Source organism: Oncorhynchus mykiss, chromosome 13, assembly GCF_013265735.2.
Source record: "Oncorhynchus mykiss isolate Arlee chromosome 13, USDA_OmykA_1.1, whole genome shotgun sequence".
Taxonomy (NCBI): Eukaryota; Metazoa; Chordata; class Actinopteri; order Salmoniformes; family Salmonidae; genus Oncorhynchus; species Oncorhynchus mykiss.
Window position 1 is genome coordinate 14282962 of NC_048577.1, and position 22895 is coordinate 14305856.

General features: G+C 42.5%; 3 protein-coding genes and 1 non-coding gene across 13 annotated transcripts; all 4 read left to right on the forward strand.

Annotated features, from left to right (window-relative positions):
- Nucleotides 1-1484: 1484 nt before the first annotated feature.
- Nucleotides 1485-4896, forward strand: bglapl (bone gamma-carboxyglutamate (gla) protein, like). The gene is made up of 4 exons (XM_021556863.2): nt 1485-2587; nt 2733-2930; nt 3270-3402; nt 4097-4896. Exons 1-4 carry the CDS (start codon nt 2527-2529, stop codon nt 4197-4199), a joined length of 495 nt encoding a protein of 164 aa, XP_021412538.2. The 5' UTR covers nt 1485-2526; the 3' UTR covers nt 4200-4896.
- Nucleotides 4897-6513: 1617 nt separating this feature from the next.
- On the forward strand, nt 6514-14058 carry LOC110485720 (target of Myb protein 1). Of its 7 annotated transcripts, none has more exons than XM_036940379.1 (16): nt 6514-6686; nt 8372-8456; nt 8636-8714; nt 8927-9076; nt 9546-9680; nt 9965-10120; nt 10483-10599; nt 10869-11002; nt 11490-11532; nt 11738-11790; nt 11821-11873; nt 12013-12103; nt 12398-12473; nt 12923-13000; nt 13098-13137; nt 13314-14058. In XM_036940379.1, the coding sequence occupies exons 1-16, from the start codon at nt 6635-6637 to the stop codon at nt 13454-13456; spliced, it is 1485 nt and encodes a 494-aa protein (XP_036796274.1). In that variant the 5' UTR covers nt 6514-6634; the 3' UTR covers nt 13457-14058. The 7 variants fall into 7 exon arrangements, with proteins under 7 accessions (XP_036796274.1, XP_036796276.1, XP_021412539.2 ...); XM_036940381.1 differs by having other exon boundaries at nt 11741-11790; XM_036940382.1 differs by having other exon boundaries at nt 6516-6686; nt 12031-12103; nt 13314-14057.
- A 1223-nt stretch (nt 14059-15281) lies between these two features.
- On the forward strand, nt 15282-16643 carry LOC110485721 (noggin-2-like). The gene has a single exon (XM_021556868.2). The coding sequence runs from the start codon at nt 15472-15474 to the stop codon at nt 16378-16380; it is 909 nt and encodes a 302-aa protein (XP_021412543.1). The 5' UTR covers nt 15282-15471; the 3' UTR covers nt 16381-16643.
- Nucleotides 16644-18326: 1683 nt separating this feature from the next.
- LOC110485722 lies at nt 18327-21747 on the forward strand. 4 transcript variants are annotated; one of them, XR_002467966.2, is made up of 5 exons: nt 18327-18668; nt 19123-19208; nt 19539-19636; nt 19765-20538; nt 20792-21747. It is a non-coding gene; the product is annotated as an uncharacterized LOC110485722 (transcript). The 4 variants fall into 4 exon arrangements; XR_002467969.2 differs by having other exon boundaries at nt 19786-20538; XR_002467968.2 differs by having other exon boundaries at nt 18328-18668; nt 19535-19636; nt 19782-20538.
- Nucleotides 21748-22895: the final 1148 nt, after the last annotated feature.

The window sequence follows — 22895 nt, forward strand, 5'->3', positions numbered from 1 at the left end:
CACACTATCCAAGAAAAACCCTTAAAGTGCCAATCAGCAGTTGAAACCATAACCAAGCAGTTGATACAAAACAAGGCGAGTGATTGGACTGGAGAAATATAAAATTCATTGGCAAATTCAAGGACTACGCATGCAGGATTTCAAAACTATAGTTTTAACCATGTTTTGAGGCTATACAGTGGTTGTTTACATTTACTTTGTAAACATTGGAGTATAACAAGCTCATATTTTCGGTTCTGTATGGGGTTTGACAGTTGAAATAAGCTCATGAGGCATTTATAAGTTATATTCTTCAAGAATCAATGGGTACATATCATATCATTTATGTCAACAAATGGATGTAGCAACTACAGATTGCCCCTTTTAACACCAAGAACAGACCAGCAAGAGATTGACAACCAGATCAGTCTGCTACAGCAGAGGGCAATGGTATTTCTCATTGTAACACACAACCAGGCCCCTGGTGTCAGCGCCGAGATATATAAATATATACATCAAGACATATTGGATTATCTACCATATTTACCTTTTAATATGGCTTTACTCCCTGTCCACAGTCTGAAAATTGAAATCAGCCGATATCAGATGCAAGCTTGTATCTCTATATATCGACCAACCACAGTCTATATTAGGCCCCCACCAAAACAAATCTATCCAATCCATATGCATATCACACACATCATTGTGCATTTAACATATGAGCAACCCAGGCAAGCTGTTTATACCTGTGCACATGCAAAAATACATCAAGTGTGGCTGTAACAGTTGGATCGTTAAGTTAGTTTAAATTGTGTGGCTGTGGATCTGTCTGGAATTGAATGGCCCCAGCCTTTATATAGTGAACGGCTGTGGCTTCAGTGGGACACTGGTAGGCTGTAATTAATCTCTGTCACATAATGAGTCTCGGTGCTGTTCCCAGTCACTCGATTAGTAGTGTGTGGTAGACCTGGGCTGTAGTTTGGGGTTTGTGGGGGTGGGAGTTTGAGGCGAGCAGCCGAGGAGCTGAGCCTCTCAGCAACTCAGATCCAGGGTCATCCGCTACATGCCACTGGCTGGGGCCTGATTTAAATCCAATCACAACTTATAGACATAGTCTTATTTCGAGGGATATGTTGCTTCTATTCTGACCCGTTTGGCTTTTTTTGGGGGGGTATTTCTGTTGTCACGCCCTGTCCTTAGAGAGCCGTTTTATTTCTCTATTTGGTTAGGTCAGGGTGTGATGTGGGGTGGGTAGTCTATGTTCTATTTTCTATGTTCTGTGTTTCTTTGTTTTGGCCGGGTATGGTTCTCAATCAGGGACAGCTGTCTATCGTTGTCTCTGATTGGGAACCATACTTAGGCAGCCCTTTTTCCCACCTGTCTTTGTAGGTAGTTAACTTTGTTTGTGGCACTAATGCCCTGTAAGCTTCACGGTTGTTTTTTTTTGTTTGTTGGCGACATTTTGAAATAAAAAAGGAAAATGTACGCTCACCACGCTGCACCTTGGTCTTCTTCCAGCGATGGCCGTGACATCTGTTGGGATTATTTATACTACACTGATGAATGGTGGGGATGGAATCGATTTCAGGAGAATTTCAGGATCGATTCCATTTAGACCGAAATGGGGGGAAATGATCGGTTGGAATTCAGAATAATTGGCGTGAATGAATGTAACTCTTAGAGGATTTCATTTAGCATTCACATACAGGTAACTGCCAAAATAAAGGAAACACTTGCATACATGAGGGAAATAACGTTTATTGAAAGCAGGTGCTTCCACACCATAGACATTAAAACCAATTCCACACAGGTGTGGTTCCTGGTCCCCAGGGTCATGTATACAATTTTAAAAAGCTGGGCAGGCCCAGTTGACCTTGATTTTGTTTTTGGCAAGATCTGAGATCTTTGATTCAACCAAATTGAATGATGTTTTATGATGTTTCCTTTAGTTTGGAAGTTACCTGTACACTACAACAATAACAATGCCGGAAATAGCCTATGTTTATAATATTTCTCAACTCAAAGCCTATATTCATTTTCAAACCAGCACTTTTCTGTTTTCAGACACAATGTTCCTGGTGTGATGGTTATGTTAGGTCCATTCTAGATCAAATGTAGTAGTCCCTGTGCAATTAAAGGGGCTACATAGAAGAGGAATTCCATTTTTAGAAACCTTCTTACACATCCCTACTTGTTTCGTTTCATTGGTTCTGCTACATGGGTTGGGTGTACATGTATGTATGCCACATCGAGTGTGTATGTTTGTGTGGGTGTGTTTTAGCCTGTTCCAGTGCCTGTCTGGTGTGTGGGTTGTTATGTGATGAGTGTCCAGGGAAGTGGTACAAGTTGACATTCGATTCCTTAACCAATCACATAGTCTGACCATAGTGTGTATCTGATTGGGAGGGGGATGACTACAGTATATATTGACCATGGAGGGATATACAGTGAAGAAGGCATTGAAAGAAGGAGAGAAAGAACCAAAGCTCTACTACTACCACTCACTGGTAGTTCAAGAAAGCAGCAAGACAACAACCCAAAAACAACATGAAGTCTCTGACTCTCCTGACCATTTGTGCCGTTCTGTCGGTCTCTCTGTCCATGAACGGTAAGTTGGGAAAGCATATTGTGTTGTTTCATCATTCCTTTTGATTGTGACAATGTATTCTGAACAAGATTAACTAACGAGAGAACTAACATAACATGTTTTATAATAAGACATAAACGCAAATGGGATTTTCTCTGTTCAACAGATCTGGCTCTTGATGTGGTTCTCGATCCTGACCCTGCCGCTGAACCAGCACCAGCCGCAGACTCCTCCGCATCTTCATCAGCTTCCTCCTCTTCCTCCTCGGCTTCCGACTCATCAGCCTCTGCCTCAGACTCCTCGGACTCTGACTCTTCCTCATCCTCTTCCTCGTCTTCTTCTTCAGAGTCAGCAAGTGCTGAAGGTCTGGCATCTCTCTAACTAACTCTAAATGGTGTCATTGCTCAGCAGTGTGCTGATATAAAGTTAACAGATGCATTGATACTAGCAGATAGTGTATGCAGTATATGCAGATCTGCATAGAAACGGGAAAGAGGGTCGCCTTCTTTGTGTTTTGTATTTGTAATGGTATCAGTTTAAGGAAATGTGTAAGAGTATGTGTACAGGTTTGTGTTGACGTTTACAAAAAAATGGGAAGTAAAACTGTTCATAAATATAGGCTACCGTGGCTGCTCTAAAAAAGGAAGCAAAACCACATTTGTGTGTGTGTGTGTGTGTGTGTGTGTGTGTGTGTGTGTTCCAGCTACGGCAGAGGACCCAGCTGCAGCTACAGAGCCAGAAGTGATTATGAAGAGAGACCTGGCCTCAGTGCTGCTGAGGCGGAAGAGGGCGGCTGGACCTGCAGCTGCTGCCTTCACCCTCACCCAGGTGGAGAGGTAGGCTCCAATACCCTTTTAGAACTCGAAATTCTAGAACACACACACTTCTAGAACACATCACAGAATTACTCTACCATTACTCTATAGCAAATGTACAAGCTAATAGACTATTCTACATTAGGACAACATTCTCTAAAGCAAATAGACCAACGCCCTACCACTACTGTACACTACTTCAATACACTTCAATACTACAGCACTTTTACCCAAGCTTTTCGCTACCATCACTCAACACTACACTACACACACTCTACTATGGCTATCTGCCAGCAAACAGCTGTCACAATCATGTCAAATGTGACCTACTATAATTAGGGTGTTCGCTTTTCCTGAATGCCTCATTTAGTCATTTAACAGTCAAGGCTGTTACCTCACATGATTTGGTGTTAGAATGTGTGACGTTGCAATGATGCTTGGGAAAAAGTGTGTGGAATGTTAACTGCATTGTCACCGCCAAGAAGCCAAATAATCTGTTTACATTTTACCTTACACATGTTTACATTTAGGCAACACTCTTACTGTACTTCATACAAGCCATATGACTGGAGCAAAATATGCAGAATATCACTGCTGTTTTGTAAAAAAAAAAAAAAATCACATCAAACAAATTGATAAAGTACATTTACCCTACAGTTGTGTAATTGCTGAGAAGTCAATTAACCCCAACTTTCTCTCTCTCTCTCTCGTCCAGTCTGAGTGAGGTGTGCGAGCTCAACCTGGCCTGTGAGCACATGGCGGAGACAGCTGGCATCGTTGCAGCATACACCGCATACTATGGACCACCTCCCTTCTAAACAGACTCTTTACTATGCAACCTGGAGAGAGAGAAAATACTCTCTGCCATTTCACCATCATGAAGCTACATTCTTGAGAAGGGATCAACCACTCCCAACAGTGTCCTTATACGGGCATAGGAAACAAACACAAACAGGTTTCCTCCACGTTTTAGCGAGCAGACCAAGTTATGGGACTTTGCGAGACCAGCCACAAGTGAAATTGGTAGCTACAGTACTCGTAATGCCGGCTGTAACTATGTAAGAAAAGGCATGTCTGATCCAAGCTTTTGTAATATTGAGGAGAAGCTAGAGGCATATAGGAACTGAGTCCTGTGGTTATCGGGGCCTGCTAATGTAAATTGCTCAACACAATATCACAAAGAATGGTGCTAAAACCGCAAATGTATTGTATCATAAATGTATTAATCTTTATCCGTTTTGTAGTATTAGGTAGGCTAAATCGCACATTATCATTTATCTGCAATGTATTATAATCATACATTTTAAATTATTGTTTCCTGTTCGTAGTGTAACTTGCTGATAGTCAATACTGTCATAGATTTGTATTGATTGATTTAGTGATGATAACAAACTTCTAAGGAGGGGTTTAGAAAGAGTGAGAACATCACAGTTTGTATGCAAACTCAAACCTTGTTGATGCCACTTTGAATACTGTCTTGCACATAAGTGCTGAATAAAGTGGAGAACATTTTAATATTTTGTGTTTGGGTGTTTTTTTTTAATAGCAAATTGAGTACAGTATTGGGACCTAGGCCATGTAGGCTTCTATACCAGTATGTCTCAATTGCCCTCTTCAGTATTTGTTTGAATAAGTAGGGGGGTTTTATACCTAAAGACAAGATATTAACACACGAGGGTATAGCTCACTGATTGTCATCACTGCTTCTGCAGACTGTCCACCACAGGAGGTTGGTGGCACCTTGATTGGGGAGGACGGGCTCGTGGTAATGGACAGAGAAGAATGAATGGAATGGTATCAAATACATTCCATTTGCTCTGTTCCAGCCATTATTATGAGCCGTCCTCCCTTCAACAGCCTCAACTGCTGAGTGTCCACATGGGAAAAACTATTTTCATGGCACTTCGATACCGAAGTTACTTTTTAGTAGGGGGCTAGGAAAACTTAACAGGTTAGGAGAATATATGTAACAGGTTAGAAGACCGAGGATAAAGGTTGGGAAAAGGGTTAGGGTTAGCAAAAATGCTCTCACAACCTGCTAAGAAAATCACTTTGTATCGAAGTGCCGTGAAAAGAGTGTGTGTTCTGTCCTGTCCACACATACACTTTATAATACAGTACAGTACAGTATGTAATCCTTTTTATAACCATAGCCTGGCCTGGTGGTATTCACGTGACCGTGCGTCCACAGATCAACCTACGATCTGTGTGATCCGGTTTGCCTTCAAAATAAATGTCCCCAATTGAAAGTGATTCAAAACAATGCAATCGTTGATTCATGCCATATTTGGACTAGATAATGCTAAACCAAACCGGAATGTTGTTATATAATTTTTTTTTTAAATACAATAATTTGTTAATTTCCCACCAAAAAGTTAAATTCAGTTGAAATCGCACTGTGGATGACTTTAGAATTGCATTGGTGGCATACTTATATGCACTGTACAGCCTTACATATGGATATTGGGACCATGAAATGGGGTATCAGCCTGCTCCGTGACACTCACAGAACACAACTGTGTAGAGTTTACACAAATATTCACATCTTAGCTCTTATTGCAGGACTTGACGGATGGAAATCCCCTTTCCAGTCAGTCTATTGTGCATATTGGACATTCATATTGCACTGTACAGCGTAACCTATGGATTGTGCACCCATGAAATGGGGTATCAGCCAACTCACTGACACTCACAGAACACAAATGTGTAGACTTTACACAAATATTAGTGTCTTAGCTCTTGCACAGTCCAATATGAATGTTCAATAGGCTGTATAGGGAGCTGATTTCCCACAGTTAAAGTTCCCTAATAAGAGCAAAGTTGTTTTCTGTGGGTGTCACCGAGTAGGCTGATACCCCATTTCAAGGGAGCCAATCTCTAGTTTAGGCTGTACATTGCATGTTAGTATGCCCCAAAGGCAATCATCATTGGTCTAATACATCCACAGCGGGACTTAAATATATATGTGTTTATTGACACAAATAATGCATTATTTCACTTCATATTAAATTATGTAACGACATTATAACCTTGTTTAGCATTATCTAGTCCATATGGCATAAAGTGTTACACTGTTTGTATCTGTTTACATGACTTTCCATGGGGAACCTTTATTTTGAAGGCCACTAAAATCCACTGTTGTGGCTAGTCCTTATTGTGTCTAGCGTCATACAGGTCTATTTACGAACGGGGAAATAACGGGGAACTGGGAGTGAAAAAAGTACCGTTTTGGAATTACGACTTTGTGGAAAATATGGAGTTTCTCATAGGAAGCCCCTTCTCTTCTCCTGTTGGACAACGAATTGGTAAGTCGGGAGAAATATTGCAGAAAGTTGTTCAAAGCGGAGCCATCAAGCTAATTATGCGTCACTCGATCTGCAACGTTGAATGACATCGCAACTAAACTTTAGAAACTTGCAAATTGTATCGATCCAGCTAGCTATTTATTTATGTTCAAACATTTAATACATGTTGTGAAAGTTACAGTGCTGTTTTGTTATAGAGGTTCAGACAGAAAAATAGGAATTGCAGTTACTTTTATTTGCTAAGTACTATATACGAACGTTAATGTGAATTTATGGCCGATATCTGCCTTGAAAGATGTGTTCTCAAACCAATAAAATACTAGAAGCAGTCTAAACTACCCTTATCGCTCATGTGATTCGTAAGCTGTGGTGACATGACAGCAATATTGACGAATCACTGATGCCAATGGGTGGGGTTAGGGGCATAGAATGTGTTGCTTAGTTCCTTATTCAAAACCTTGGCTCACAAACCGTTTAAACTCTCCATTTCAAGACTGAAATTATTATCAGCCTATAACCAATGAACATTTCACAATTTATGCCCAAAGAATTTAAATCTTAGATATCTGGTTTCTTAACTGACATAGCATCATCACAGTCAAAGTTGGTCAACTTCCACATCATGTCTTGGAGGGCCTTTATGGCATACATAAACAGATTATGTCATTGATATCAACAAACTGTCTATATCAAATGCAGATCATGTTTTTATGTCACAGGTGTTTTGATGGAGATCAGCTATGGAAAGTTATGTCTACTGTCCAGTCTAGTGAAAGTGTTGACATCCTTGGTGACCTTAAGTTCCTGACATCACACACACAAACTCCTCTTACTTCATTCACTTTGCCCTCTCTCTCACATGGCATATATGCTTAGACTACCCCGGAGGGAATGCGAACAGAAGCAGCTGACAGTCACATGAAATAGGGGGACTGAGTGAGTGAGAGAGAGAATGGCTTGCTTTGGCAATGTTAACATGTGTTTCCCATGCCAATAAAGCCCCTTGAATTGAATTGAATTGAATTGGGTGAGAGATTGAGAGGGAGATTAGCAGAGAATTATAAGGACCAACTCAAGGGGCCACAGAGTGGAGTGCAAAGAGGATGAAATGGGAACAAACATTCCTCAATAAATGCCATTTAGCTGAGTTTAGATAATTTGCTGGATTGTAAATGTTTTTAAACTGAATCATTATTCAATTAAAATCAACCAGCAATTGTTTAGAACAATTACATGTAGGCCAATGCCTGCTGAATAGATTTTACAGGAGGCCTATGTTTACGGTCGCTAATAGGCTAGGTGGTATTCTATGTGTTATCTTGATACCGAGCTGTATTGATAAGTATCGATAATGCTGTGGTATAAAATGTGACTTTGTAGTCTGCCTATCTGCATAATCATCCATGTTGTGTGTCTATCTGCATACAGTAGGCATGATTAATCATCCATGTTGTGTGTTTATCTGCATACAGTAGGCATGATTAATCATCCATGTTGTGTGTTTATCTGCATACAGTAGGCATGATTAATCATCCATGTTGTGTGTTTATCTGCATACAGTAGGCATGATTAATCATCCATGTTCTTTGTCGTCTCAGACAGTCATAATAAGAGTATAATATCATATTGTTTGTCGTCTCAGACAGTCATAATAAGAGTATAATATCTCCTGTTGATGTTGACAGAACGAGCCACCAGCGCCGCGCTGCATGCAGAGGACTGGGCCCTTAACATGGAGATATGTGACATCATCAACGAGACAGACGAAGGGTAACTATGGCGTCACATAGGCCATTTTGTTTTCTATGGTGTTTTTATTGATGACTGTTTTTTTGTACTGCGTCATTTTCGATGTCAAACAGTTAGCAATACTGAAAATATGACAACAATAAATACAGTCTTTCTGGGAATTGATGCTGGAAGTGCGTATGTGTGGTTTTCCTCCCTAGACCCAAAGATGCAGTCAGAGCCATAAAGAAGAGGATTGTTGGTAATAAGAGCTTCAGGGAGATCATGTTGGCTCTGACAGTAAGTATTATTTCAGGTCTTTCTATTCCATTTTCTGAGGATTGTAGTTCTCTTGATGGGGAATGTTGAATCATCTGGGTCTCACACTGGGGACTCCCGAGACGGGAACTGAGTGACTTCAGGGAGTGACTGAACTAAATGGGGTTATATACAGTACATGCTGCTCAGTGTGTTCCTTGCAGTGTGTGTATTCTCAGTTGTTCCTCCTTTAGGTTCTGGAGGCATGTGTAAAGAACTGTGGCCACCGGTTCCATGTTCTAGTGGCGTCCCAGGACTTTGTGGAGGGGGTTCTGGTCCGAGCCATCCTGCCCAAGAACAACCCTCCCACCACCCTACACGACCGGGTGCTGAGCCTCATACAGGTAGGTTGCATCTCAGAGGTAGAGTCTGAAATGGCATCCTTTTCCCTACATGTAGTGCACCACGTTTTGCCTCTGGTGAATAGGGGGCCATTTCTGACGATCCATTTGGATCATATACAGGCACTGTTCAACTCCGCTGTTGATTTAGCTTGGACATGATCCCACTATTGCAAGGCTGTAGAGTCCCTTGTTATAGGCTATGATGGGGTTAATGCAGTGATTTAATTGTCATTCATACATCATGTAAAGTCATTGAACAATGAGAGATGATGGAGAAATTGGTTGGAATGACAACATTCATTACAAACTCGGAGCTTGATGGTGGACAAATGCATGTTTTCTCTGTTCATTCATAAAGTATCTTCTTTTGCTCCTCCCCTCTCAAACTCTATTCCACTCTCTCTCTCTATCTCTGTCTGTCTATCTATCTCTGTCTCTATCGCTCTGTTTCTCTCTGTCTGTCTCTCAGGCGTGGGCCGATGCGTTCCGTAGCTCTCCCTCTCTGGGAGGTGTGGTCTGTGTGTACGAGGATCTGAGGAGGCGGGGCCTGGAGTTCCCTATGACTGACCTGGACGCCCTCTCCCCCATCCACACCCCCCTCAGGGTAAGGCTCATAGAGATGCTATAATTTACTGGTGATTTGTTATGTAATCCTATGGTGAACTTTGACCTTCCATGTCTGTTATCTCTGGATAGATCACTTTTTCTCTTACACACATACACCACCTTCCCACTAAACATACTCTTTACTATGCTGAGGTTCCGATAGCTCAGTTGGTTGGAGCATGATGTTTGCATTTCTGCATGAGCCACGTGTGTGCTGTTTTGGATCAGATCATGTGCTAATTGGCTGTATTATTACGTGGCTCTCTTTCTGTTGTTTCATAGAGCATCCCAGAGAACGACTCCTCTGTTACAGTGCCAGCTCCACCACCTCAGAGTCAGACTCCCCGTGGCCCTGCTGCCTCGTCCCCTACCCAGGCTGCACTGACTGCCGTGCCCCCGCAACTCAGCGAGGGACCCATCTCCATCTCTCCTGAACAGGTACTGAATAGATCCAAAACGCATTACCCTTTTGATATTGTGGTAATACTCATGTACACACAGTGTGAGTAAATACTAGCTGCAGTTAAACATTGGTTAACTGTGTTTAAAGTGTTGGTTCTGTTTAAGACCACTTTTGACTAATCTCTTCAAATTGTTGTAAAACGTGCCGAGGGGAAACGACTGTACGTACCATTGTGGTTAAAGTGGTAAGGCCTACCCATCCATGACGACGACTCCGTAGCCTGATTCTAGACTCCGTAGATGATTCTTTGCCTCCTCTCCTCATGTCTTTCCCCAAAGCCTCATTTGAGAGAGCATTGACAAAGAGCCTAAGGATGCTACTGTTGATGACCTTTCAGGCCCAGAAGCTGAGAGTTGACCTGGCTCTGGTCAGGGGGAACCTGACTGTGATGACTGAGATGTTGAACCAGTTGACGCCTGGACAGAGCCAGCAGGAGGACTCGGAGCTACTGCAGGTCTGTCTGCATGTCTTTCTTCCTCTCCTGCCTCTCTACTTCTCGCTCCGTTTCTTCTTGTGGTCTCTTTCCCTGTTTATTGCCTTCATGTATTCAAATGCGCCTCTGTCATATATTCTGTATTCATATATTCAGTGTTATCAGGTAGTGAATCCTGGATGTCCTCTGACTCCCCCCATTTGCTGCACTCTCTTTTTCTCTCTCTCTCTCTCTCCCTTCTTCTCCCTCTAACCCCCCTCCCACCCAACCCCCTCTGTTTGTGTGAGCAGCAGTTGTACCAGGTGTGCAGGGAGATGCAGAGCCGTGTGGTGGAGCTGATCCCCAGGCTGCTGGACGAGGGCCTCATAGAGGAGCTGCTGGTCGTCAACGATGACTTAAACAATGCCTTCCTCCGCTACGACAGGTAAGGCGTGGACACACAAACACATCAGACTTGGGTTACTTATGTTCTGTGTATTTGAGTATTTAAAAAATGATGTGGCTCGAATCAACTACTTCTCTTTGAAGTATTGAAAGTATTTTCAAATACTTATTTTGAATACTATTTTCAAATACCTGTGTTAAATGCATGGGATTGTATTTGAGTCAGAGAACTACTTACTGTATATTAGTATTTTCAAATGCATGCCAATACTTTCTAAGTGTGTTTCCAAATGCTGTACATTCCAATATTCAACTACTTGTCTTCTCAAATATCCAGGTACTTACTTCCAAATATCTTTGAAAATAATTGAAATAACCTAAATAGTATTTGAACCTAGGTTTGACACACACACATACTCGGCTACTTGCAGTCAGAAAGACATTGAAAATGAGGCACATGTATTACACAGTACAGAGTGTCCATGTTCTGAAGTCTGTACTTTCTCTTTTTCTCCCATGTTGTTTAGGTTTGACAGACTCAATAAGGCCCAGAGAACAGCTACAGAGCAGGTACAGTCATCTTTCACCTTTTTGTTTTTGTTTTTTACATCTAGTTCAGTAGGGCACAATGTTCAGACATAAATCTATTCTGCTGACCAGACGTGCCTCACTGACGTGTACAGTAAGCAGTCATTTCAGCTCTTTAATTGCAACGTTCAATACGATGCACCATCCTGAACACGACCCAATGTATCCTATTCCCTCTGCCCTATAGCAGACTCCTGCCAGGGCCAACCTCATTGACCTCAGCCCTGTGCCCCAGTCCCTCAGCCAACCAGAAACCACCTCTGTGGCCGCCAGCCAACCCGCATTCAGCGCTCCCTCCAATCAGAGGCAGGCAGCCAACCACAGTGAGTGGCATCTGTTTTGCATTAAAACTCAAGGCCGGTCGGACTCCATTTCTTAATCTCTCAGACCCTAGATCAGCACTCCTACTCTGAGGCCGTGGTCATTGAATAAGAGAAGGTGATGTTGGTTTCTGTCTCACAGCCTGTCTCTGTGCGTCAGGTGCACCAGAGGAGGATGAGTTTGACATGTTTGCCCAGACCAGGGGCAGCTCTCTGGCCGATCAGAGGAAGAGGTGAGACACCTTCAATGTGGCGCTGTAGGGTGTTCTATCAGTATACAAATATCAAAACACACTGCAGAAATGTACACCAAAGACGACTGTTATACATATTATGGTATGTAGTCCACATGAGGTTGGTAGGCACCTTAAATGGGGAGGACAGGCTCGTGGTAATGACTGGAGCGGAATGAGTGGAATGGTATCAAATATATCAAACACATGGATTCCATTTTCTCCGTTCCAGCCATTATTATAAGCCGTCCTCCCCTCAGCAGCCTCCACTGATGTAGTCTTGTGTGTGTCCAGTATGCGGTACGAAGACCCAGGAGCAGTGGAAGGACTGGCTGGAGCCCTGGACACCAGGTTACAGGTCACTGGAGCGGTAATGTTTCTCATTCATTATCTACGGTCAACATAGCATATCCTACGGAAAGCACAGGGTAGGATCTAAAAATACTGACTTAAAGGCCTTCAATTTACTGTTGATTTACATTCTGAATCATACTGTTATTGCCAGCAATAAGGGTGTAACCTTCCGGAAGGGACTGTTTCGATGCAGACAACAGCAATGAGCTGTTGAAGGCCTTTAAGTCAGTATTTTTAGACCAAAAATGTCCAACACACAGTCCCAGTTGTATAACAGTTCAGGAGCGACTTCTGCGATGATGCAGAAATGAGCTTGAATGAAAACATGCATTCACACACTGAGGCCCTGAGGACTAGACCCCGCTAGAAACATCTGCCTTGTGCCGTTCTACTAAGCCTCAAACCTCCCTCTGTTTCCTTTCTACCCTTCTTCTTCTTTGTTCTGTTTCTCTCCCTCCCCCTCAGATTCCTTCGTCTAAGCCTGGCCCTAAGAACTCCACCCTGGAAGACATTGACAGATGTCTGTCTGCGGACACAGAAACGGTAAGACGGTGACCTCTTAATGGGGTGTGTTTTCTTGACGTTTCAACAAACATGAATGGGTTGCCATGAGTTGCTACATACTTGTTTCATGTTACAGCAACCAGAGGCTGGGGACAGGGAAGGGCTGACCAGTGAGGGTAAGTCTTTTTTTCCTTCCCTTTTTAACCATTGTCATTGCCAATATCCTATTTCAGCCTGTGCCAGTAGAAATCAGTGTTGCAAAATACCCACACCATTAACTCTCTCACCCTCTCCTTCTCCCTCCCTCTCCCCCTCTCCTTCTCCCTCCCTCTCACCCTCTCCTCCCTCTCAGAGTTTGACAAGTTTCTGGAGGAAAGGGCGAAGGTGGCCGACCACATTCCCTCAACACACAGCCTGCCCCCCGTCTCGTCCAGGCCCCCGCCACAATCCGCCCGGCCACAGGAGAGCTCCCAGGACCAGCTTTTCTCACTCTGAGAGAACAGCGCACGCGCAGCAGAGGTGGACTCACAGGTGGACACATAGGATGAATACGCACAGTGCCTTGCTACCTTTTTAATCATAGTGTTTCTACTTTGAAATGAAGTTGCTGTAGTTAAAGTCTATGACATGATGACAATCGGTTATGTTGTGGTGGCACTTTACCTTATCAATGTGTGTATATATATATATATATATATATATATCACCTGAGTATGCGTGCTTGGTTACACACACACACACTGCATGGTGGTATTTGTAAATTTTTTATTGAGTCTTTATTTAACTAGGCAAGTCAGTTAAGAACAAATTCTTATTTTCAATGACTGCCTACACCGGCCTAAACCAGACTCCCAATCACAGCCGGTATTGATACAGTCTGGATTCGAACCAGGGGGTCTAGTGACGCCTCTAGCGCTAAGATGCAGTGCCTTAGACCGCTGCGCCACTCGGGAGCCCCCCTCGGGTATCACATCATTCAAAAGCCTGAGGGTACAAAACATTAAGAATACCTTCCTAATATTTACCCCCCCCCCCCTCAGAACAGAGCAAATTTGTCTGGGCATGGACTCTTCAAGGTGTTGAAAGCGTTCAACAGGGATGCTGACCCATGTTGACTCCAATGCTTCCCACAGTTGTGTTAAGTTGGGTGGTGGACCATTGATACACACAGGAAACTGTTGAGCATTAAAAACCAAGTGTTGCAGTTCTTGACATACTCAAACCGATGTGCCTGGCACCTACTACCATACCCCATTCAAAGGCACTTAAATATTGTGTCTTGTCCATTCACCCTCTGAATGGCACACATACACAATCCATGTCTCAGTTGTCTCGAGGCTTAAAAATCCTTCTTTAACCTGTCTCCTCCCCTTCATCTACACTGATTGAAAGTGGATTTAACAAGTGACCTCAATAAGGGATCATAGATTTCACCTGGATTCACCTGGTCAGTCTGTCATGGAAAGAGCAGGTGTTCTTAATGTTTTGTACACTTGGCACAGACTTGTAAATATACACTATCTAGATTTCCTGAATACTGAGACCAGTTGAATCAATGCAGAAGGCAATATCAACCTTTTTAATGGAGATTCACACTTAGTTCATATACTGCACTTCAGAATTAGAATTATGTGAACTGTGTATGTATATATGAAGCCTAGTATTATGAATGAAAATAAATTGATATTTGAAAACAATCGTACAGTATTATTATTTATTATAGTGAAACCTCAGTCTTGATACGGTATGTTGTTGTGGCTTTGACCATGAAGAGGTGATTCCAGTAACCGTAAATGAAAGGGGCTCTTGTCCTGACGAACATATTTGGTCTGGGCTGCCAGTTTGTTATGTTTCAGTCTCTGAGACTCAGGGTGAGCCACACGCTGCAGATACTAGTTATGTTTGACGTTGCGGGAACTTGTGTGATTATGACCTCTCCTGACCACAGGGTTTCCCTCCTGTTCCTAGTAGCCAACTGGAGCTACATACATGGGATGGTATGAGGAATTATCAACTGTTTCCAGTACTGTAAGGTCGTTGTGATAAAATGAAGGTCAACAACTCACGCCTTTCCATCACGCTTCTCACCACTGCAAACCATCCCCACTCTAGCGTTGTCTCTCTCCTTTCCTGCCTGTGGTGTTTCAGCACGAGGTCTTTGACTGAGTGATCATACCAGAGAGAGAGACGGTGTGGACAGTATTGCCTGTTCCAGCCATAGCTGATAAAATCCCTGTTGTTCAGGTGATAAGAGAGACTCCTCCCAGCTCCTACTTTGACATCAGCTCTATTTGTGTATTATTGTGTCCTTGTTCAAGGATGTGTGCACTGATACACTGACTGTGTGGGTTCATGAAGACTCCAAAACAACCATGTATTATGAGAGGAAGACGGAGAAACCACATTAGACTTGCTAGTGGAGAGGAGCCAGTGAAGTGGGACTGTCCTTTGTACCTATTGAGGCCTAATACAACTGTTTGACTTCACTTTAGACATCCATTGTTTGGAAAATGGATGTATTGATCAATTGGTTAAGGAGCGTTTTACTGTGCTGGACATATCTGGTTGTCTTTCTCACCAGCGCAACTTCAATGATTCCCAACCAGGAGCAGGTGCGCAGTGAAACCCCTATGGGCCAAAAGGGCACAGATTTCGATGATGTATCCTTTCTACGGACCAGATCAAGTAGTTTCGTATCTTCCTCGCAGCCGATTCGGCCATATTCACTCTCGATGAATGAGGGGGATTACCATTATGCTCCGAAACCCAAACACCTGCGGCACAACCGGCTCCTGCGCATTTTGGGCTCGTCTTTTGATCCGTTCTGGATGTCCATAGAACGCCCAGCCGAAGCAAGAGTCGACACCGATGCGTCTGGTAGTCAAACTGCGTCTCGTGGTGACCCGCCCGCGTATCCCGCCTTAACAAACTACACCACTAAGGAGGGGTTCAACTTCGGCGCGTCTCCAGAGCTGACAGAGGGTGCAGCGCGCTACCAACGAAAACTACAAAACGACGCAGAGGATTTGGACTTGAGTGAACTTCCTGCAGACGTTGCCAGCACTCTGCGTGACTGGCTGGTCCGCTCGGCCACCTGTGGAATGCGCTACCAGTGGGTAAAATTAGCTCCAGTGTTCTGGCCCCGCTGGTTACGCCACACCGATTGCGAAAAATCTGGTGGCTCTCGGAGTTGCTCTTTCCCCAGCGGGATGGCATGCCGGCAGGCCCAAACCACACAGATAAAGATACTCGCCTGGCACTGCTGGAGCAGCGAAGAGAGAGGCGGGGATGGGTTAAGAGAGATGGCCGGGATCGACAGGGGGACTGTGGTGGTGGGGACAGGTGTTGCAGGCAGGAAGTGTTTGTGGAGGCAGGTGCCTTATCCTGTGGTTACAGCGTGTAAATGTTCATGCAAATAGTTTTATTTAATCACTGTTAGTCACGAACATGTAACCTATTTGGGGTTGGCCTACATTCAGGAGATAATTTATTTGAACATCTGATTGTCAATGTAGGCTTACGACTATTTGTTTTGCAATTGATTATCAAGTATTGTTTGTCCAGCCTTAAATAGGATACCTGTATACAATTAATTCACTTGGGTTTCGTAATCAACTTGTTTTCATTAGTATGAAACGAAGCTATTGGACGAAAATTGAATAAACTTGATGTTTCCAACCAATGTGTTTTAATGTGGGTTTTTTTAGGTGGACATTTTTATTTTTGATGAGATTTCACATTTTGCAGCGTTTTTCTATTTCTGTTACACAGGATAGCCTACTGTGACGGAAAGAGGTGAAGAATACCACGCTGTCCTTCAGCACTGAATATATTTTATTTATTGTCAACGCGCGCCATCTAGTGGTAATGTCATAACACAAACGGGTCAATGTCGATTATTGCGTAAATTAGTGGATTCTAATTTTGTGTTTCAAATACATTTTACATTGACTGCTATTTACACCACTTGTGTTGCTTGTATTTCTCGATGTATAGGTCTTATTTGTGACTTAAGCAGTTTTCAGCCCAGTTATTGCCGTGTTAGTTTAGTTTTCCGTAGAGAAAGCTTGTGTAACTGTTTTTACTGCTCTCCGGTTACACCTTGGATGAAATATGGATGATTCTACATCCATCCAAGGGTCTTCTTGGGTCGATTGTTACCTTGATTAGTATTGAATTAATGCTGTGCTCTACAGTAGCCAGCTCCATCCATGTGTTCAAATGAATTGCCTGTTAGCTCTCTGCTCACTGGTTCCAGAGCGAATGATGGATGGCCTGTCTTACAGAGAAAGCTCATCAGAGAGTTCCTGACTCTTCAGGAGCAAGGCATACTGCCAAACTACATCACTGTCAATCACATGAGAAAGCCTTCCTGAAGAAGTGAGCGAAACCTCAAGTTTCACCGACTCCAGTACAGTATGACGCACACAAATATATAGACCGATGGATAGATAGGCCCACGGGGATAGACATCGAAACATAAGAGTGATTGATGCAAGTTGTATGTCTTGTGTATAAATGGCAGAATGGAGAGACATCCACGTCATTGAGCTGTTGAGTAGATACTGTATATAGATACAGCTGTGATAGTCTGAACAAAATTACCATTTCAACTACACTGAACAAAAATATAAACGCAACATGTAAAGTGTTGGTTCCGTATTTCATGAGCTGAAATAGATATCCCTGACATTTTTAATACGCACAAAAAGCTTATTTCTCAAAAATGTTGCGCACACATTTGTTAGTGAACATTTCTCATTTTCCGAGCTCTGTTTGTTCACAGGAACCAGAATCCCTCTCGATGGAGGGATGGAGGGTGATGATGGAGGTGGGAAAGGGGGAGAAGAAAAAGTTCTGCAGACTGTTTGGCTGTAAAAAAAAAAAAAAAAAATGAAAACAGCAATGGAGAAACGGATGGAGGATTGTGAAAAGTATTGTCTCAGGTGCGGAATTGTGTCTGTCATAGTCTGATACAGTACATGCTTCATGTGTCTTTGTTTTACTGTTCTGTCTAAATTATGTTTTCATGCTATGATTGTTAATATTAACACTCTAGCTGACAATATGTTCAAACATTTGATAAAATATCAAATCTGATTTAAAAAGATTACTTTCTAGATAACGCTTGTCATAATTCTCAAATGAGTCATGTATCAGCCTCTCTAGGCAAGAATAGGCCTACATACAAACTCAATGGGTCATTAGTTGAGGCATTCTACCTTACATTCTACCATAAATATATGTCTATATTTGGCTCTGCTTCTTCATATACATGAAACTCAAGGTCAAAGCTCTTATGGTTCCAGGTCAATAGAGAACACCTATCTCAACAGTAGAGGAAGTGTGTGTTATCCGGTTTGCTCTGTATGTTGCAGAGGAAAGCCACATCACGTGGGCAGAGTACTCACTCAGGAAATAACTTGATCTGTAACTGCATCTAAAATAGGAGGAGGTAGCAGTGTTGCCGTGCAAGGATTTCTCTTCTGTTTCGTCTACATCTGTTCGTTCCTTCTAATATGATGTCAACATGATTCATTTGTATCAAAATGTCACAATTATTCACAATATTTAAATTTTTCATCAACTGTTTCAAAATAAATCTTATTAACTGTTTTAACAATTGTTTTCTGATTTTTTTAAAACATTATTCACATTGGCCTATATGTTCATGCCAGCTGAAGAACTGAACCACTAGCGTTACAAGGTAAGTGAATTACATGATTTTTACGAGCAGATACTATATGTTGTTGAATGTTGATGTAATGGTTGTCAATATTGTTCAGTGAGTATCTTTGATTATTGAAGTCCTTATTGTTTAACTTGATTTGTTCTTCTGCTTAAACAAAACAGTTGTATGGCTTTCCTATCATGGAATAATCACTACATCAAGTGTTTGTCTGTGCTTGATCACTTCTCCACTGAAGTGTGTGTGTATGAGTGGTTTTGATTACAGTATACCTGCAGTTTGTCCCCTTTTGGGGCATAGATGGATAACATCCCTTTAATTTAGCTTTACAATGCTTTATTTGTCCTTACATTTTATTTGACACAATTATAGTGTTACATGTGACTTTTATGTACAGGCCTACTCTATGCTACTAGACTAAAGTCCATCATGTGTCATTTGAGAGAGCATAAACCACCTGTTAACTTTTCAGGAAGTGTTAACGTGCACGTCTGTCTGCCTCTGCCCATGTTGTGTTGTTAGCTATTGGAAACGGATAATTATCAAAATAATATAAATGTAAGTTCAACATAATTATTTTACAAGGCACAGTTGATTTAAGATGCATGTGTGATCACTATCAAATGTCATTCCTGTGTTACTGGTTCCTTCGCTTCCTTGTTACGACGTACATAGTGTGTTTATGAACGATGAAGTCCTATCGCTGTGTTTATTCATTCTGTAACTCATTCTAAGCTCGTCTATAACGTGGATGATGATAATGACGATGACAGAGGCATAGTAATATTCCATAAATTGTGTATGATTGTGAATGGTATGGGACACTTTAAGTGTATAAACCATGGTGACCTAATTTAACCTGCGTCAATGTGTTTCAATGCGAGGCAGCTAAAGAACAGCGCGTGAGAGGTAACCTCTGAGAGACGACATAAAAACAAAGTCACTCACCTGTGCAATGGCGAGGGAACGCTCCCCAAATGTTTATGGTAAGTAAATTCCAGTTCAGCCTATTACTTTTCGATAATTCCGTCCTTTCCACAGCCTGTGTTTGAAACACATTATGTTAGTTAGTCTGTGTGCTGAGCTTGTGTCTGATTATTACCCTCTGATGCAGGGGGTCCTCCTCCCCAGTCAGATCTTAGACTCCTGCTGCTTGGGAGAGTAGGAGCTGGGAAGAGTACAGTAGCCAAAACCATCCTGGGCAGCGATAACTTCCGGAGTGAAGGAGGCATGTGTGTGAAGAAGCAGGGTGGAAGGGCCGTCACCGTGGTGGACACCCCGGGCTGGGACACTGTGAAATACACGTCCACACACATCAAACAAGAAATTAAGAAGTGTGACCCTATGTTCTCCAGGACCCCATGCTCTTCTTCTGGTGGTGCCCATGGCCAACCCGCTCTCCTCCGCAGAAAGAAAGGCGATTCGGTATCACATGGAGCTATTGTCAGTTAGGGCATGGAAGTTTACCATGGTCTTGTTTGTCAGTGAGGCTGAGGAGAAATGCACATCCATTGAACAGAATCAGATGATCGACAAAGCAAAAAGTATGCTAGCGAAATGTGGAGACAGACACCATCTCCTTGAGTGTGGCAATTCTCCTTCCCAGATTTCTGAGCTCCTGATAAAGCTAGACGCCATGGTAGCAGAAAACTGTGAAGAATTCTTAATCCCCCAAGTATACGATGAACTGATGGAGACCATGCCAAGGGAAGTGACCGAGCTGAGAAGGATGTATGAGAGGACAGACTGAGAGGACAGACTGAAACGGAAATACAAAACAGATTTGAAGGAAAAGGAAGAAGAGCTGAAGAAGTATAGAGAAGAAGAGAAGCCTAAAGAAAGGTTGATGAAGAGGACAAGTAGCAGTCACTTACCTCCCCCCCCAGTAGTAAGTATGATAAGTTTAAAATTGCTAAAGTTAGTAATTTCCACTTTGACATTTCAGACTAGATTTGCCCAAAGGAAAAAGGTATCAACCACTACAGAACTGTCCTTAAAAAATAATCCACGTAATAATTCACATTTCCTATTGCTGCAGGTTTATTTTCCTGCTTTAGCAAACTGGCTCAAATTAAGATCCTACATCTGTAATGGTGATCTAATTCCTGAACTGTCTCTCTGTGTGTGTTTATTCTTTGAAGTAAGCACAGAGAAGCAGGACGGGTCGGTAATGGCTGACCATCAGAAGGTGGACCTACAGGCCGTCAAGCAAGGATACAGGGAAGAGGCCTTGTCTGTGGTGGGCCACTACGTCAAACCACTAATAGTGATTATGACTGCTGTAGTGGGGGCACTCATGGGAGCAGTTGCAGGTGCAGAACATGGAACACTTGGCGCATGTATTGGGATTCCTATAGGCATTATTTTGGCTGTTCTTGTGAGTTATGCTGTCCGTGGAGCCGCCACAGCAGCAAGGGATATTTCCATCGCAGTCAAAGCCGAGGGAAATGAAAGCCAGAGGAGAGAAGAGCGAGCAGGCTTCTTCAAAATCTAAAAGATTTGATAAGGATCAGTGACACTCTTTTGTGTAGTAGTGTATGGACTGTGCTGTATGGACTGTGCTGTATGGACTGTGCTGTATGGACTCTCTTGGTTCACCTGACTTGACTGGCTGACCCCAGTGAAGAGACAGGACAGACTGCCCAGCAAACCGGGAACATACCCAGAACATAAGAAAGGGTTTTTATACAAAATTAGGACGTTCTCCTAACATTCACAAAACGCACAACATCTGTAACAACCACCATTCCCCAAACAACATTCTCGTTATGTTTCCTGCTAATGTAATAACACAATGTACCAGCAATGTTTTTTGAACATACTGCTGCAACAAAATGTATGCGCAACGTTCTGGGAACGTTCTTGCAACATCAGGCAAATGTTTATACAAACATTGTATAATCATCAGCACGACTGGACAGTTTTTGTGTTATGATAACATTTGCCGCAACCTAACAAATGTTCTGGGAGTTTTCAGAGAAACAATTTTGGTTTGTTAGACGCTCTTTCTCTCTCGCCCTCTCTCTCTCGCTCTCTCTCTCGCCCTCTCTATCTCTCTCGCCCTCTCTCTCTCTCTCTTGCCCTCTCTCTCTCTCTCTCTCTCTTGCCCTCTCTCTTGCCCTCTCCCGCCCCCTCTCTCTCTTGCCCTCTCTTTCTCACCCTCTCTCGCCCTCTGTCTGTCTGTGTGTGTGTGTGTGTGTGTGTGTGTGTGTGTGTGTGTGTGTGTGTGTGTGTGTGTGTGTGTGTGTGTGTGTGTGTGTGTGTGTGTGTGTGTGTGTGTGTGTGTGTGTGTGTGTGTGTGTGTGTATAACTGATGTTTGTTGACAGGTTTTTATTATTGTGTGGGGGTGAATGTCTGCACCCTTTGCGACCTGATGGATTGTGTTGATCTGAGTCCTACTATACTTTTATCTGGTGTAGTCATGTTATCCAGTAGCTGTAGATATACATCAGTAGTAGAATCTTTCTGTGCAAACAGCAAGGGAATTTACTCAAACGAAAGGGCAGTTTGCTCTGGATTTACTCTGACAGCCGCAGAAGAGAAGGATGGTAGCAGACTTGAGAACTTCGGAAGACATGAATCATATTCTTCTCCGCTTTTTAAAGGATCACTGTTCAAGGATTTCACAGAGACACATTTAACATACAGCACAGTAGGCTTGAGCACGAATGCATATATTTCAGTGACATAAATAAATGTGAGATGCAATAAAAAAAAGGTGATGTATTGTAAGGATGAATTCAAAACGGTTCTGTTTTCATATTGTACTTTATTTCAAAACTGTATCACCACAGAATTTCCTCTGTTGACCCATCGTTTTCTCATACTGTATTTGTTCACTCAAAAGTCTGCACTGAGGCGCTCACTAAACCAACCTTATTACAGTGCACCTCACCCTGGTACCCAGCTAACCAGGAGATTTTTGCACTGATCATTCTATTCTATATTTAATTCATCTTTAACATGATTTATTGAGCTATTAATGTTTTTTCTTTTTGTTATTTATGATATAAAATTTTTAAAAACACAAATCCTAGTACAGAAGCCTATGTGTCTTTATTTGAATATTTTCTCTAAATTAAACGTGTTCATATTATGATTGTTTAAATTAACACATTTGCTGACAATATGTTACAGACGTGTTTAATATGTTATATGTACACCCTCTATTCGAATAGAGGCGAGGCCGTTATGTCAAGCGTATTAAAGAGTAGTGATACAAGCAAGAGCATTATGCGGGTTTC